The following is a 15,755-nucleotide window of genomic DNA, read 5'->3' on the forward strand; positions in this document are numbered from 1 at the left end:
CACAAAAAATTCTGCCGCAGGAACAAAGACAAATCATAGAAACAAAGTTCTCACCACAGGACCCTTCACAGCCGCAATTTGGAAACTTTTTCTTTTCTTTTCGTGACCATTTCCCCACATTACAAACTTAGCCGAAATCACAATATTGTAACATGGACAGAAAAAGAAAAGATTGAGCTACATATACCTGTATATTTATATTTGCTTTACTTTTTGTTAATTGACATTATTATATTCACAATCAAGTGTCCAGGAAAGGTGAAAACACAGTTTACAGGATCATAAAAGTAGTATTTTACAGATATCTCTGTATTATAGTTATGGGGGCTGAACGGCAAGGTTCCAACCTGGGCATCCAATATAATTTTTTATGAAGAAATGGAGGGCCTTGTTAATAAAAACGTTTGAAGATATGCTGGCTTTTAAAACTGCTCAACATCACATGGAATGTGAGAAGAACTGCACTGCAGCAATCAGAAGTTGTGTTTCTTTTAAACTTTTGAGTAAGAAATTCGGAGGAGTCACATGTGAGGGCAATCCTAAAAATAATTTGAAAAGCACAACATTCCTTTAAACACACCAAGAATGATGGGGTTTGTTTAATAAAAAGTGTTCACATTATAGTTACTGTGCCAGAGGTTTCCTGATAGCGGGTGGTACAATCAATTCTACTGTAGGGTTCTCAGTGCGAATGAAATTTAGTATTTAACTATCAAACATCCAGCCTGTGGAATACCAGCCGCATCCTTAATATGTCTAATACAATTACTTCTGAACGCTAATCATCCCAAACTTAACCAAAAGATTAGATCACAAATTAAGGGTAGCCCAGGGCTCTTACTATACTCCTTCTCTCTTAAAACAGAACGTTACTGTGTAAGCAACCATGTCATACAATTCCCTCCCCAACACCTGTCGAATCACATAATACCATGGGCCAGCCATGCCTACCATATTCAGATTAAAAGAGGGGAAACAAATACCCCCCTGGAGTTCATAGTAATAGCCACTGTGGGAATGGTTTCAGAATTGTGACCAGTGGCTGCATTATTGTACCTTGAAATCTAACGAATTCTGTTGATCCAGCGTTCCTCCAGAGCTTGAGGTTCTTCAGAGAACCTGGTTGCAGATGTTAACTTCATTCCTGTTGCCTTCACGCTGGTCTCAAGCTTGTCTTAATATGCAGAAGGCTTACAACAAAAGTAGCTTTCACCATGTACAACTTAATATGGTTCAGGTACAGGAGAAGCCAATGGCGAGGCTGTTAAGTTTTGACATCTGGAGTTTTCATGATTTCCAAAAGGCGAGGAAGGTAAAGAGTAAAAATTAAGAGTGATCGCAATGGCCTTCTGACAACAGCACTCTTCATATACTCGGTAATCAGGGCGAGCTGCTGTAGCTGGAATTTGTGGGAGCAAAGAAAATGGCATTTTCCATGTAATTATGGATTTGGCACATCTGGTTAGAACAGACTTTGGCCACAAGGCTATTCAATTCTCGCTGTGTTTCTTCAACACTCAGCCTTCCCATTGATCCTAGCAATTTGACTATCAAATGCAGCTCTCCGCCCCTTGTCTCTCCCCACCCCAATTGATCACCAGCAACCAGGCAGTGGAGGACAGACAATTATTTCATCACAAAAATAGAGTCCCTTACAAAATGGGGCATTTTCATGACACAGTGCACTTCCAGAACTCACTGTATGTATCGAACAGTCAGTTAATACACAGGGAGTTAATACACATTACTACTTCCAAAATCATGTCTAATAAAAATATGATCTGATTAATCTGTCCCAAAAAGCAGCAGCCAGATGCTCCCACTGAGGCGACGGCCCTTCTGTTTATTCCCAACATCTGTTATATTTGCCTCTGAAAAGGCATTCTTGACAATCACAGCTAATTCTTGCATCAAGCCATCCATGCTAACAGATGGGTATGGTTGCTTCTGGGGGGCCTTGGCTCAATAAGAAGTTATTGTGCTTTTTGTACTCGCTGAGCTCAGAAGGCTTGAAAAATCAAATCTGCCATTGTTTACTTGCAGGTTTCGTGCAATTAAAGTGGGGATTCTGCACATGTCATGGGGAACTGCTTTACATTGTAAGCCTTCAGGGTCAATCTAACAAACAAAGGGAACCCCTTCTGAGCATTTATGCAGCTAATCTGGCATGTGGCTGACACCTCACTGGGTGCACAAAATTTAAAATGGGAACCCAGGTCTCTCTCTCGTTGCAGCTCTATGAACCAGCATGCACTGCTGGTTGCAGCGAAGGGGAACTTGGCCTTCTTCGAAGGTGGTGATGTTTATTTACCCTTCCCCAAGAGACACAGCTGTCTCAATGCATAATAAAATATAAAGTGACAGGAAGGAAGTACCTAGGACTGAACACCAGAAGACAAGAACACAGGGAGCTCTCATCCTATGCAAAAGCCATTCTTCTAACAAGACAAGCTTAGAAAAATGTGGTTTATTGATGTTATTAATAAATACACTGACAAGGGTGGAGGGGAAGAGAAGGATTTGATTATTGGCTTTAAAAATTCTCAATCAAGTGATATGAATCAAGTTATCTTTCTGTTCTGCCCTTCCCCTGAAAATAACACGGCACCGTCACTTTGGTCTCAACTTCTCTATGTTGGGAAACGAACTGCTGGCAAATTAAGGTCCATTTCACACATTTAGAGTGGCATGCAGACAGTTGCCCTGGGGTGCTATTCCACCTAGTTGGGGAGGCTGAATGCTTCGATCTGGAGATGGATTTGGTGAAAACAATCCTGCAACTAGCCCTGTCCATATGGATGAAATATTCCCACACACGGACACCCCTCAGCGGTGCGCGACTGTGAGTAAGTGGTTTCCACAACATGACGTGCATGAGATTAAAGGCAGCCCTTAGGGAGAACCACTACTTACGATTGAACAAATGCAAATACACTGCATGCAATGCAGCAAGCACTGCTGCTCTACAATTCCCATTCGTTTCAAGCAGTTTGCACTGGAATAAAGTTGGATGGACTGCACTCAAGCTTTTACTCCCCTCCTTCCATTCCTAGAGGAAGGTTCTACTTTCAAGAGCTGTGCTGAACACTGACAAGCTGGCAGCACACGCACACGCACAAACACACACTCCTGGCTTGTTCAGGAGGTTCAGTAACATTGCAACAGTGAGTTGTTTCCACAATGTCAGCAATTGCCACAATGATGTTTGGAATTCGAAAGATGGAATTACGCTGCCAAGTTTTAGAAACGAGATGCACGAATCATAGATAGGAGGGGAAGACTATCAACCATATTTCTATGCTGGAGTTCGTAAAATGTTGTGTGTTTTTTTAAAGACACAAAACTCACAAGAATCATCAGTAGACATCTGGGTGGAAGAAAGAAGATCAAAAGTTTTAAAAAAGATTTTGGGGGAAGGAAGGAAGGAAGGAAGGAAGGAAGGAAGGAAGGGGAAAATGAATTATTTTAAAAACAGGCTTCGCCTTTCCAGATCTTTGGTAGCAGTCTGAACTGCTGGAAGGCCTTGTGAAAAATCACATTGGTGGGTTTGGGAAATTTAACACAGGTGTGTTTGAGAAACAAAAGATTGCTGTATAAATATGTTTCTCTGGGAGTACTGAGAAAACACAAATCCTCTGGAATCAAAAGAAATCGTGATTACTGCTTTGGGAAAATGCAGAGAACATTTCACAGGACAATTTCCATAAAACAGAGCTGTTCTCCAAGCCCTTCCCCAATTATAGCTACAATTGTCTGAGGTCTGTGATCTTGGCGGGACAACAGAAAATTAGTGAATACCTAATCTCATCATCCAGCACCTAGGATGCTGTCTGGGCCAGACACCTGTCCCATTATATCTTTGAGACCAGCTCATACTATTTGTGCAATTTGTGCTGGGTTCCTGTTTTGGATGGGGATCCCGACACTTAAAAACATTTAGGCCAAGAGTGAAACAGAGCATGCGTTTCCTACAAAGCCTCACAATCTGCCTTAAGAATCCTCATGAGCACTGCTGTTACCGTGGTGGTCTTTTTTTAAAAAAAGAAACCATCTTCTACTCTATGGGCTTAGACAATCGAGCTTTTGAATCCAACCAAAGTGCAGTGGGAAAGTTGTTTTACAAGCCATGCTTTGGACAGTCAGAAGCCAGCACAGTTGAAAACAAAGCAGTAGATCAGAAGTGGACTGGCAACAGGCTAATTAAAAAAACAAAACAAACCACTCATTAGCAAATGTGGATGTGCTCACTAGCAGAGCAAAGGATTGTACATCAGCAAGGAAGCCAGATTTCTCGGGACAGAATTCTCATTATGAAGGGTTCCCCTGTGCTTTCTGTACAACAGCCAAATCGGCAGGTGCTATTAAGAAAAAATGTGTTTGGGAACTGTTAAGGCGGGAAGGGCAACTTGTGATGGGAAGGGCAACAGGCGACCAAAATGCTGGAATCATTCAAACTGGAGGAAACTGATATGGTGCTGTGCCTCTGCCCACAAGACCTTTAAAAACCCATCCAGAAATAAAAACAGCTACCCAACCTGGCCCTGCAAGGCATCAAAAAATGGCTCCGGTGCTTTTGAAGAAACAACACGTACAGTTATTTAATGCTGAAGTGGAGGAATCTGGCCAACTTCCCTATCAGGGGGGTAACTGATTTGTAGGGGAGAACACACAGGTCTAGCGATGGTGCCAAGAACCCCACATCAAATAAAGAAAGATTTTCAGAGGTGGCTCTAATGATACCATTGCATTACTATGGCAAATAAATAGAACAGCACAGCTATGTGCCATTTCCCATTTGTGCTACACATTGTTCTTCGTCGGGGTTACCTTTGAACACACAGGATGCTATGAGCCCCAATTGGACTGTTAAAAGAACCTAGAGAAGACTCTCTATAGAAGCAATTTTGCTTTCAGAACTTCATCCCATTTCACAGCTGTGATTTCAAAGCTCACCCTAGCCTCCTGGTGGTAAAATACACCTTTTAAAAAGGAAAATAGCTTAACATATATTTTATGTTCAGTCATTTCATACAATCTCAGAATGGTTTTCTTAAATAAATAAAAAAAACCCCGAAAACCTGGAGATACTGAAGAAGGGAGAGAGAAAAAAACAAAATAAAATAAAATAAATCAGACCTGACGTTACAGATTTCTAGCTTTATCGTCACAACAATCTAGGAAGCCTCTGAGCCAAATGCTATGGAAACATGGAAGAGAAACCGCTGAACCTTCAACATGAGCATGCTCCGTGGATGTGCCGGCACAGAAAACGAGGAAGCACAGAAGCGCAGGAATCAATGTCTCACAATGGCTGCTGTTTCAACATTCCCTAACACAAGGATGATGATTTTTAAAAAGTAAAAAATATAACCATGGGCTTTTAAAGGTTTTACGTTTTTCTCCTCTCTGGACAGTGGTGGTGAAGATTCAACGTCTTATTTTGTTCCCTTCCTTGGTTATCACCGCTGCTTCCACACTTGCATCGAAGGGTTTGTCCAGTTTGCTGTTTCCAATGTCAAAAGAACAACCCTCTCCCCTCCCGCCCCCCCAGCAACAGCAGTTCTTCAGATGTGCGTGATGATCCCCTACCTCCCCACTTTCTCTCCCACCCACCTCCCCATGATTTCTTCTGAGCATGCCCAGTAGGAATGGTTCATAATAATACCAATCCACCTACAAGAGAAAAAAAGGGGGAGAGAGAGAGAAGGAGCCCACTGATCCAGCTCCTAAACTCCAAGGTCCTTCAGTTTGCTGGAAGAAGTAGGTGAGAGTGGGTGTATATACTGCAGTGTGTGTGTTTTTGTGTGTGGCTTATGGGGCAAAATCGGGAAGAAACTTCTGCGACCAGCTCCCCCTGCTTTGCTTTCTTTTCGAAAGGCCCTCGCGAGAGACCACCGGCATCACTTTTGTCGTGTGGAGATACTGGTGTCCACTGTTACTTCTAGAAGGGTAATTTAAATACTCAGTTTTTGTTTTGCACAAGGTAGATTGGCTCCCGCGTCATAGGATGATGCAGCATCTGCAGAAGCGCTGTCTGCTGCCCCCCACAGATGGTGGTGGGGTCACGGGTGCGAAGTAGGCGTGGACTTTAATATTGGGTAAGTGGGTCTGAAAAGACAAACACATATATTTCCCCATTCAGAAAAAAAAACCAGAAAGGTGGGGGAAGAGCATGGGTTGCACACAGAAGGACGCTGGGCTCATGAGTTGCAAAGCAGATCTCCGTAAGGAACAGGGAGACATTTCAGGGAAGGTGTTGGTTTTCCCCCTCATTCTTCCCACCCTTTTCCCCACCCTGTAACTGGCATATCAACATTTGCCAGTTTTCTTCCTAGGCCGCCACTGTTCTGCTGGCCAGTGAAGGGAACCCCTTAATTCTATATAGGCTTATAACATATTGTAGATTTGTAGGCCTCACTTAGGAAAACACAGGTGGCTGCCAAGAACTGAAAAACTCCCTGAACTCTGCATCCCTTTTTAAGCAGGCTCTTCGTTGATCTGCCTCTTCCTATTCCAGTCCCACAAGAGGCTGAGTATATCGTGTGCCCCCCCCCACTCCACCAGAAAGAAATAGATCGTTTCTACGTCTAGGAAAAACCAAATTTCTTAGCTTAAATATTAGGAATGTCTGAATATATTTGTGGGTTTAGGCAAGGAGTTATAAAGGGCCACAAAAGCTGCAACACTTGACCTGCTCAGTCTGGCCACTGGAAAGAGTGAATACTAAAGTTCTCTCGTAATAGATGAGGGTGCACAGGAACTGAACAAAGTGGCTCGGAAAAGAGGCTACGTATTGTGAATGAGAGACAGACTTGGCCTTCTCTAACATGGGGAATTTCCTGGTTGAAAGTTCCCAGTTGTCAACGCCCCCCCCCCAACCCTGCAGATAATTCCCACATTGACACCACCGAGGGCTATGTGTGATGTTCTTTCTCACTCCCCTCAAAACAAACTTAAGACTTTGATGTACTAGCCAGCATGTCCTTAGTCTTAGCAGGGGGTAGGGAGGTGGTGTAGATTTAACATAAAACCCCACTGGGCTTCCCCCGGCATCATCTTCTGAAAGGAGTTCCTAGGCCCAGGAACTAGCAAAGCGTTCACTTGTGCCTACTTAAATAAATGCCTTTTTTTTACCCTGAGTCTCTTGATTCCAGCCCGTGAAATCTGTTGACAGTCGTACAACTCTATCCTCTCCAGGCTGTGGCAGCTCTTGAGGTGCTCCAAGGAGGCGTCTGTAATCAAAGGGCAGTTGTCCAGCTCAATCACCTCCAGGCGGTCGTGGGCGCAGGCACCGTTGCCCAGGTGGCGAATCCCATCGTCAGTGATCAGCTCACAGTGCGATAAGCTCTGCCGCCACAAAGGGAAGAAAGCGAAAGCAAAGGAGAAAGAAGCAGGCAGCATTCGCAAAGGTGTTATAATGAGGTCATTTCAAGATGGTGGAGCTACCCCAGCCTGGTAGCGCAGAACTTGATATATGCCTAAGTTATCTTCAGCTGAAGAAATCCTCCAGCAACATCTGGGACTGTTGGACCACAGTATTCCAAACCTCGGCTTACAGATTTGTTGGATTCATGGATGCTCTCCTCATCAGACGAGCCCCCAACCCCAGCAACCTATGATGTGCCATGCTGCTGGGAAGAGCTTCTCTCTGAATCCCTGCTTCCTCAGCCCTCTCCATTGCCTACTGCAGAGGTGGGGAACTTTCCCCACTCTCTCCTGAGGAACCTTCTGAGGGCCACATGGCAGTGGAGGGTGGGGCCAGAGGCAAAAGTGGGAGGAGCAGTGGATGTAAATGTTACCTTTGTACAGTAGGCTAGTTTCTGCACAAACTCATACACTCCTCTTTATCCTCCATCTAGACAAGCAAGAGGCAGCATTATTAGACTTCAGGGACACATTTTAGTCAGGCACTTGGGGTGCAAAAGCAACACCAGTGAGGTGTGTAGCCTAGGGAGAGACCCAAGGGCCAGACAGATAGGTCTGGTGGGCCACATTTGGCCCCCAGGCCCTAGGTTCCCCCTCCCCGGCCTACTGATTCTCCAAGTCACTCCAAGCTCACTTGCTTTGTGCTGTGTGTGTATAGTTAGTTCTCTTCTAAACCTCCGATATACTACGCCTTCATTTAGCATTCACCTTTCCCTTCACACACACACACACACACACATATATATCTAATCCGTGTTATTTGTATTGTAACAATGAAAAGTGTTTAATTAGTGGTCAAGGCACCTCAAATTATCTCACGAAACCTTGCAACAATCCTATTATTATGCATCTATATTGCAGATAGAGAGGGACAGAAGCCAAGAGATGGTGGTTTAGCTCAGGGTCACCTAGCAAATCCATAGCTGAGGGAGTGTTTTTTATTATTATTGATTAACTAAAATTTAATACAGTGTCCACAAGAAAAAGAATAATAAACATAGCATTGAATTCATAGCGTCATTTTACATAATCTTAAAACATTAATGGTCAATGTAGGCTCTCCGCATACATGGTTGCAAAATTAGTGGGGAAAGTTTGCTATCTATTTCCCTTGCATATGAAAAGGGGGGGGGGCGGGTTTCATTAAAGGTGTTTCTCTTTACAACACTTTTTGTGACCCTCCTAAGCCCTGTTAGTCGCTCTGAAATAGCCACATCCCGGATGTTGTTGAAGCATGTTTCAAGGGGTTAGCTGAGGCAGTATTCGAGATCAAGAAACTTTCTGGCTCGTATATCTTAGCTACCATGCTAGACCAGCTCTAAAAGCTGGGCCGTCTTGTTGACAAAGCTGCTGTCCTGTTCACAGATCCATTATGCCAATGACAGACTAGAAGGTAGAACACTCAGGAGTTGCTTCTTAAACAACCTGTTGCTTTCTTAATCACACTCACAACTTTGAGCTTTTTTAATGACCCAAAATTCTGCAGCTGAGAGAAAAGCACTAAATTTGAAACTCTGGCTCTACCACATTGTTTTGGGCAAGTCATTCTCAGTTCTTCTTCCTATCCAGATCCGTAAAGCTTAAACAACAGATGACCTATCTCACAGAGCTTTGCATATGAGCACATTATTTAGGGGTTCATGCATTTCAATACGCTGAATTCCACATCTCAGTGGACTACCTCATTTTCTTTTCCGACTTGGCAAATAATTTAGAAATGCAGTTAACAACGTGGTTAAAATCCATGATGGGGGCGGGGGGCTCTTGAAGACTCACCAAAACCTGAAGCCGTGGACAATGTATGGAGAGCTGGATTAATGTGCTGTCTGTTATCTGGAAGAGATCAAAAGATACACACGTTTCAGAAGGTATCGCCTAGCCTATCTTGTAGTAGTTCTTGGTCAGGACTAACACCAGAATAATGTCAAAGCTTGAGGCAGGCCTTCCAGATAAAGGCAAATGGCTGCTGGCAGAGTCAACTGTTTTCAGAAGGCTCCCGGAGTTTAAGAATCCCTAATATAGACATTCCGTCTCTCAACAAGTACATACAGAAGTTCTCAAACTGCGGCCCGCAAGCTCCATTCAGGAGGCCTGCAGAAAATTTTTATCTGGCCCTGCACTTCACTGATTTTTTTTTCTGATGGAGAGCAAAGCTGTTTTGACCAGGGATGGACTTTCAAATTGGCAAACAAGAACCTGGGGTCCCTGAAGGTATCTGATTTTCATGATCACATTGGGATGATGGCACTGAAGAATTTTTTTATTTACTTTGCTTCATATTTAATTCAGAAGCACATCTATCACATTAGAAATGAAATCCTACAGTTATTCAAACATGAGTTGTGCATGTGCTTTGGTTCACAGATCCAAACAAGTTCATTAAGTGATCCACTGAGACCTTCAGCAATTTTCAAGTAGTCTGAGGAAACAGAAGTTTGAGAATCGATAGGCTGGATGTTATGGGAGCCATATAGCTACTGCCAAAAGCAGCACCTCTGCACTACCTCTTCCTCTCTTCTCCTGTGACGATATGCAGTAAGTGAGGTCATTGCACTCCAGGTCCCCCTCTTCTTGCATGCAACAGGCAATAAAGTAGAGCAGGGAAACTTTGAGTACAATGTTGCCCTATGATACTTAAAAAAAAATATTACTGGGCAGAGAGGAGGTGGCGGAGCTAGAGCAGCTGCCACTCATCTTACAGCAATATTTTGTTCCACCAGATTTTATTACAAACCAAGGGGCTGTTTTCAACTAAGCAATACTATGAGTAGGCCTGTTGAAATTAATGAACCTTAAGTTAGCCTTATAAATTAATTTCAATAGGTCTACTATGAGTGAGATTAGAATTCAATACCACTCTAAGTGGATAGGATTAGCGAGACTATATACTATTATGTCTCAATATTATGGTGACAGGAAGTTCAAGAACATCTTTTCCTTTTGTGGGGGGGAGATGAGTGAGCAAGACCCTCAGCAAAGCATTCTTGTGAAAATGCTTCCCTGCAGGTATGGATCAACAAAATTCCTTTCTGAGCATTATAGGAAGAGCACACAAAGAGGAAAAGCACAACTCACAAAACACTTCCTGCTTGTTGGAATGTGGATAAACAATCTCAAGCAAAGGCTTATCTTAACAAATCACAGCATTCTCTGAGTCATGGTCTACGTCCATGACATTCTGCACATGCATGAACCCCCACACCCACCCCTAAGAAATGGGATGAAGATACTTCATATACCTGAACACACTCTTCCAGGTCCATTTTTTCAAGCTCATGACAATTCTGGGGAGAATCAAAAACAAAGCAAAACACACACAAAATTAAGCATTCGTTTTTTCAAAAAGGCATGTATTGATTCTTCCTTCTGAACGCAAGCTAAGATGGCTATAGACTAGTCCTAATTACTTCAATGGGATCACTCCAATGGAAGCTGCTGGAGAAATGAGGCCAACAGGTGCCTTAAAAAGAAACATTCCTTCCACGATCCGAGCCATGATCGCAAGAGGATCCAACTACATTACGGTGCTCTCCTTAGTGCTGGCCACTCTGGAGCAAGTTCTGCTTGCTAGAGAAAGTGCACTGTATTATCTTCCCCTCTCCCTGATTTGGCTCCAAAGCAACCCCAACTCTGTAGTTCAGAACAGATTATGCCGCTATGGAAATTATCTTATTTAAATGGCTTATTCTGCTCCCATCAACCAGATTTCTCAACGTAGTTTAACTCCAGACCAATCCCATTTTCACCAATGGGATTACTCTGGGGACTGTCACAATAACCTCTGCATTTAAGGTCTAGAACGGGGATGGGGATGCTTCAGCCCTACAGATGTTGTTGGACCACAACTCACACCATCCCTGACCGATGGTCCTGCTGGCTGGAGCTGATGCGATTCCCCACCCATAAACTCAATGACGGGAGAGATAATGGAGATCAGAGGACAAGATGGTTTTGCAAGGGATGGAAGTAGGGAACGGCTGCCATGAGTTGGGAGAAGGGCATGGAAGCACAACTCCTTAAACAACAGAAAATAGAATCATAGAATCATAGAGTTGGAATAGACCACAAGGGCCATCGAGTCCAACCCCCTGCCAAGCAGGAAACACCATCAGAGCACTCCTGACATATGGTTGTCAAGCCTCTGCTTAAAGACCTCCAAAGAAGGAGACTCCACCACACACCTTGGCAGCAAATTCCACTGTCGAACAGCTCTTACTGTCAGGAAGTTCTTCCTAATGTTTAGGTGGAATCTTCTTTCTTGTAGTTTGGAAAGAAGATACATTGTTGCTTTGTCTTCCATTCAGCCCCAGCCAAGCTTTTAAGATGCTACCATATTGCAAAAGTCTAAAGAGGCGCGTGCTTTCAGACATCAGTCCTGCCAGGTTCTGGTGCTTATTGAACCTCCATTTCCATGGCTGTTCAATCCAGAACTTGGCTTCCATCCTCGCCCTTAGGTTCTCTCAGAGACAAACTGGCTATGGCAGTGGCAGTTACATATTTCTTTTCACATGCCCATCCCCATTCACTTATAAAGCCTTATATAGGGTGTGCAGAAAAGGGCGCCAAATCAACACATCACCTCCACTTAGTTCATTGCTCAAACCATTCTTCTCTTTTCCCAGCTTGCTTATGGTACTGAGCCAGGTATGGCATAGGGCATGAGGTGTTTAGCATCTATCTTCTACAAGGAAGACACCACTCGCTGCTTTAAGTCTATGAACAAGCAAACAAAAAGGATCAGATGCTTACCCGAGCCAGCGTGGTAAACCCCACATCAGTGAGCTGAGAACACCGAGCCACTTCCAATATTCTGCACAGAAAATAAAATACAGCAAATTAAGCACTTGTGCTTTTCAGAAATCCATTTTCAGAAATCTCACAAACTTAGTGCCTGTGGAAAAGAAACCCCAAGACCACCAGTTTCAAAGTAGTTGAGGACATTTCACTTGATGGGCTCACACTATATATCAGCAATCCTAACAACACACGTCGAAGGGATAAATACAGCTTAAATCCCCCAAGCTACACATTTCCCCCCCATTTTTATGATTCTTACACTTCCCATAATCGCTCCTGAAGACCTTAAATAGACAATTTTTCACTCTTCTCTATTTCTGCTTGCCTGCCTGTCATATTTGACAAAACTCCTCCAGCTCATCCGTATTTACTCCAAACCCTGAGCCCATCAAACCCTTGCAATCTCACTTTCTGATGATCAATGTCGCACAACTTTGTGGGAGTTAAATTGCTGGAAGCCCATCCCTATTGTCCTCTTGACCTAGCTCTGGGAAGGGAAGCTAGGATTATTAACAGTATTTTAGGCAACCTACGTCCATTAGTCTAATGTCAAAAGCTTTCTGTAAGCAATCAGTCCAGACCTCTGGGAAGAGTGATCTGTCCTTTCCCTGGCAGCCTGCTGGGCAGGGAGGAAGAAAGTGGGGGTTTCCTCCTCTACTTTTTGCTCTGACTCCACACACTATTTCACCTTGGTCCATAGTGAGCATGTGGCCCCTGACAATTACCCATGAGGGATTTTGGCCCTTAACGGAAAAAAAGTTTGCTTGCCCCTGTTTTAATAGTGGCAGGTTTCATTCTGGGCAATGACATTTTTCACAACCTTGAACCTATGAGACAGACTGTAAGGATAAACAAATGAATTTCTTTTTCTATGACCCATCCCCTTCCACATAATATGCCAACCCTTTTCTGTGAGCTTTTGATTCCCCTCATGTTATCCATTTTTACCCAGCATGCATCCCATGTTCACATGCTAACCTTGTATCCTCTCACACAGCCCTCTAACCCAAAGCCTACTTACCTAAGCCTTGGACAGTTTTGCCCTAAAGCGTTCAAGATGGCGTCGGTGATGTTGGAACAGCCAGAGGCGCACAGAGACTGTAACTTGTGGCACCCTCTACATATTGTAATGAGACCATCATCTGTTATTTGCTACAGAAGGAGAGAAGGGAATCAAAGTCATTTGTAGTGTGCAGCAAGTTTTGGTCTGTTTCGCCTGGCACATGAAACCCACAGGTCAAAGTGAACTATTGTTTAATGTGAATGAGCAGCATGCTGGTGCCCACTGCTCATAAATTCCCGCAGCATGCTGTAGACAAAACAATCTGCATGTTTGTCATGTTGTCCAAACCCAGGCTAAAGGTTGGTTTCCACCAAACAAACCACAAGCAGTCATTCAAGAACAAATTTTGGTACTGCTTATTACTTTGCTGGGTGGAAATCAACCATGAACCAGGGTTCAGAAGACAGGATAAGCCAGACTCTGGCACGTTTTGTCCACAACGGGGCAGCAAAGGTTGTGGGGGAGGAGCGCAATAGGAACCAGAATGCTGCTCGTTCCCATTAAACCACAGTTTGTTTTAAACTTTGGTTTGATATGACATTTGAACTGGGCTCCAGGGTGGGAGAACCCTTCTGAGTCCTAAAATTACATCTTAAGTATTATTTGGTAAACTCATTTTAGCAAGTATCATGTGAAAAAGCAGGATGCCAACTGCACACAGGCTATCAAAATCTGTTCCTTTTTTGGGCTCAACATTCCATTTTTGGCACCACCACAAAATGGTACAGGATATTTTCTCGCAGGACAAAAATGTACTTCCTCTTCCAACTTTTTAAAAATACACACACACAAAAAGTTAAATACAGAGACAAGAAAGCATTCCAACCCGACCAAAAGAATCTTTTCCAGCTTGTCCTGCAAACAAAATTTGAAACGCCTCCTGGGCAAGGGTGAATTCGGACCAGATAGATTTGTCACATTAAATGCTAACACTAGGAGAGTTCTTTACTATATGCAGAAGGTATCCACTGTATGGTCTAGGGTGGTGATATGGTTGCCAATTTGAGATTTTTAAAATATCTGGTCAATGAGTGGAGTTGGCAAGCTCCTAGTGATCTGAGGGTGGAGCCCAGTGGATTTCGTAAGGCCAGAGCAGAGTCAACAAGGTGCCCTCAATATGTTATTGGACTGTAACTTCCAGTGTGCTGGCAGAGCATGGGACTCTTAAATGGAAAGAGCTCTTTCTCAATATCCTTTATTCCCCCCACAGGAACTATACAGGGGAATATCACGGTTTTAGGAAACCTTCAGTGGCTTTGGGGCACTATGGAAATTCTAATAACGTCTGTATGCCTAGCATACTAGGGGCATTGAATGTCTTGCTTAACATGTTTGGAAGCAAAGGGTCAAGAATGGCTATAGGCACAGAGACGCAAGCAACTACAAACACTTGCCTGTCCCCTCAGCTACTGACGATTTTTATAGCCAGATTTTCACACACATTCCCATCCACCACAGTAGGGATTTTGCCCCTATGAAATAAGATGAACATCAAGCTACCAGGACTGCAACTACTCCAAGCCAACAGGGAGAGGCATTACTTGGGGTGTGAGTGTCACTTTGCGGAGTTCATGGCCTCTGCATGTTAAGAAAAACAGGAGCAAATTTGGATTTGTGTGAACCACTTACTTACCAAGCAGGTCTGCAAATTCAAAGTCACCAGTTCAGGACAGTGTGCCCCAATGTATTTGAGAGCTTCATCCTCCAGCTAGAACAAAAGTGCAATAGGAGGGAGGGAGGTAAGCAACTTGTTAAAGGAGTCAGCGTGAAGTCATATTTTGGGTTTTCTTTTCCAGGAATAAAATTACTGAAAATCTGGATTCCCAAAAGTCTTTGTTTTTATTTTAAAAAGAAAGGGCTAGTTTCTCATTCTCAATGACAGCTAAGAGCCCATATGGGTCTCTGGTATCTCATGTCACCATGGGACCCAAAGCATCTAATAGGCTTTCAAAGCTGGCTACTACAAAAACTCCCAGCATCAAGGCTGCCATGAAGGAGGGAAGAACAAGAGAAATATTCCATTTCCCCATTCTATACCCCCATGAGCACTACACCTTTGTGGCATTGTTGCCCGAGAATTTATTTGGCTGGCTTCTCAAAATACTTAGCTTCATTATGGAGGTGTTTGAAAATCTCATAGTGTAACCACATGGTCCTAGAATCAGAGTTTCTGAATTTTAAGGACTTAAGTGCCTTTAATAATAATAAGAATTTTATTATTTAAACCCTGCCCATCTGGATGGCTTTCCCCAGCAACTCTGGGCAGCTTACAGTACATATAAAAACATAGTAAAACGTCAAATATAACTACGTTGGTTTCACATAAACATGCTTTGTTTAAAAGAGAAAAAGAGGCTCTTTTGTTAAGACAAAAAGAAAAAAAGGCAACACCCAAGTTATTTCTGCTACTAATGTCCTTGAATTATGGAGAACAGATGGCAAAACAACTGATAACAAGTGCCTTGCTTCC

At 43.3% G+C, this 15,755-nt stretch overlaps 1 protein-coding gene across 4 annotated transcripts in view; it reads right to left on the reverse strand.

Moving 5' to 3' along the window:
* Positions 1–565: 565 nt before the first annotated feature.
* Positions 566–15,755, reverse strand: part of FBXL20 (F-box and leucine rich repeat protein 20) — a 64,981-nt gene continuing 49,791 nt past the window's right edge. For all 4 annotated transcript variants that reach the window (XM_028703918.2, XM_028703916.2, XM_077917277.1 and 1 more), the window contains 7 exons: positions 14,919–14,993; positions 13,244–13,374; positions 12,175–12,235; positions 10,665–10,709; positions 9,202–9,258; positions 7,135–7,347; positions 566–6,108 (listed from right to left, as the gene is read on the reverse strand). In XM_028703918.2, coding sequence (XP_028559751.1) covers positions 6,001–6,108; positions 7,135–7,347; positions 9,202–9,258; positions 10,665–10,709; positions 12,175–12,235; positions 13,244–13,374; positions 14,919–14,993 — 690 coding nt within the window. In that variant the 3' untranslated portion in view covers positions 566–6,000. The remainder of the gene's footprint in view (positions 6,109–7,134; positions 7,348–9,201; positions 9,259–10,664; positions 10,710–12,174; positions 12,236–13,243; positions 13,375–14,918; positions 14,994–15,755) is intronic.

This window comes from Podarcis muralis, chromosome 13 (genome assembly GCF_964188315.1).
Source record: "Podarcis muralis chromosome 13, rPodMur119.hap1.1, whole genome shotgun sequence".
In the NCBI taxonomy this organism is placed as follows: Eukaryota; Metazoa; Chordata; class Lepidosauria; order Squamata; family Lacertidae; genus Podarcis; species Podarcis muralis.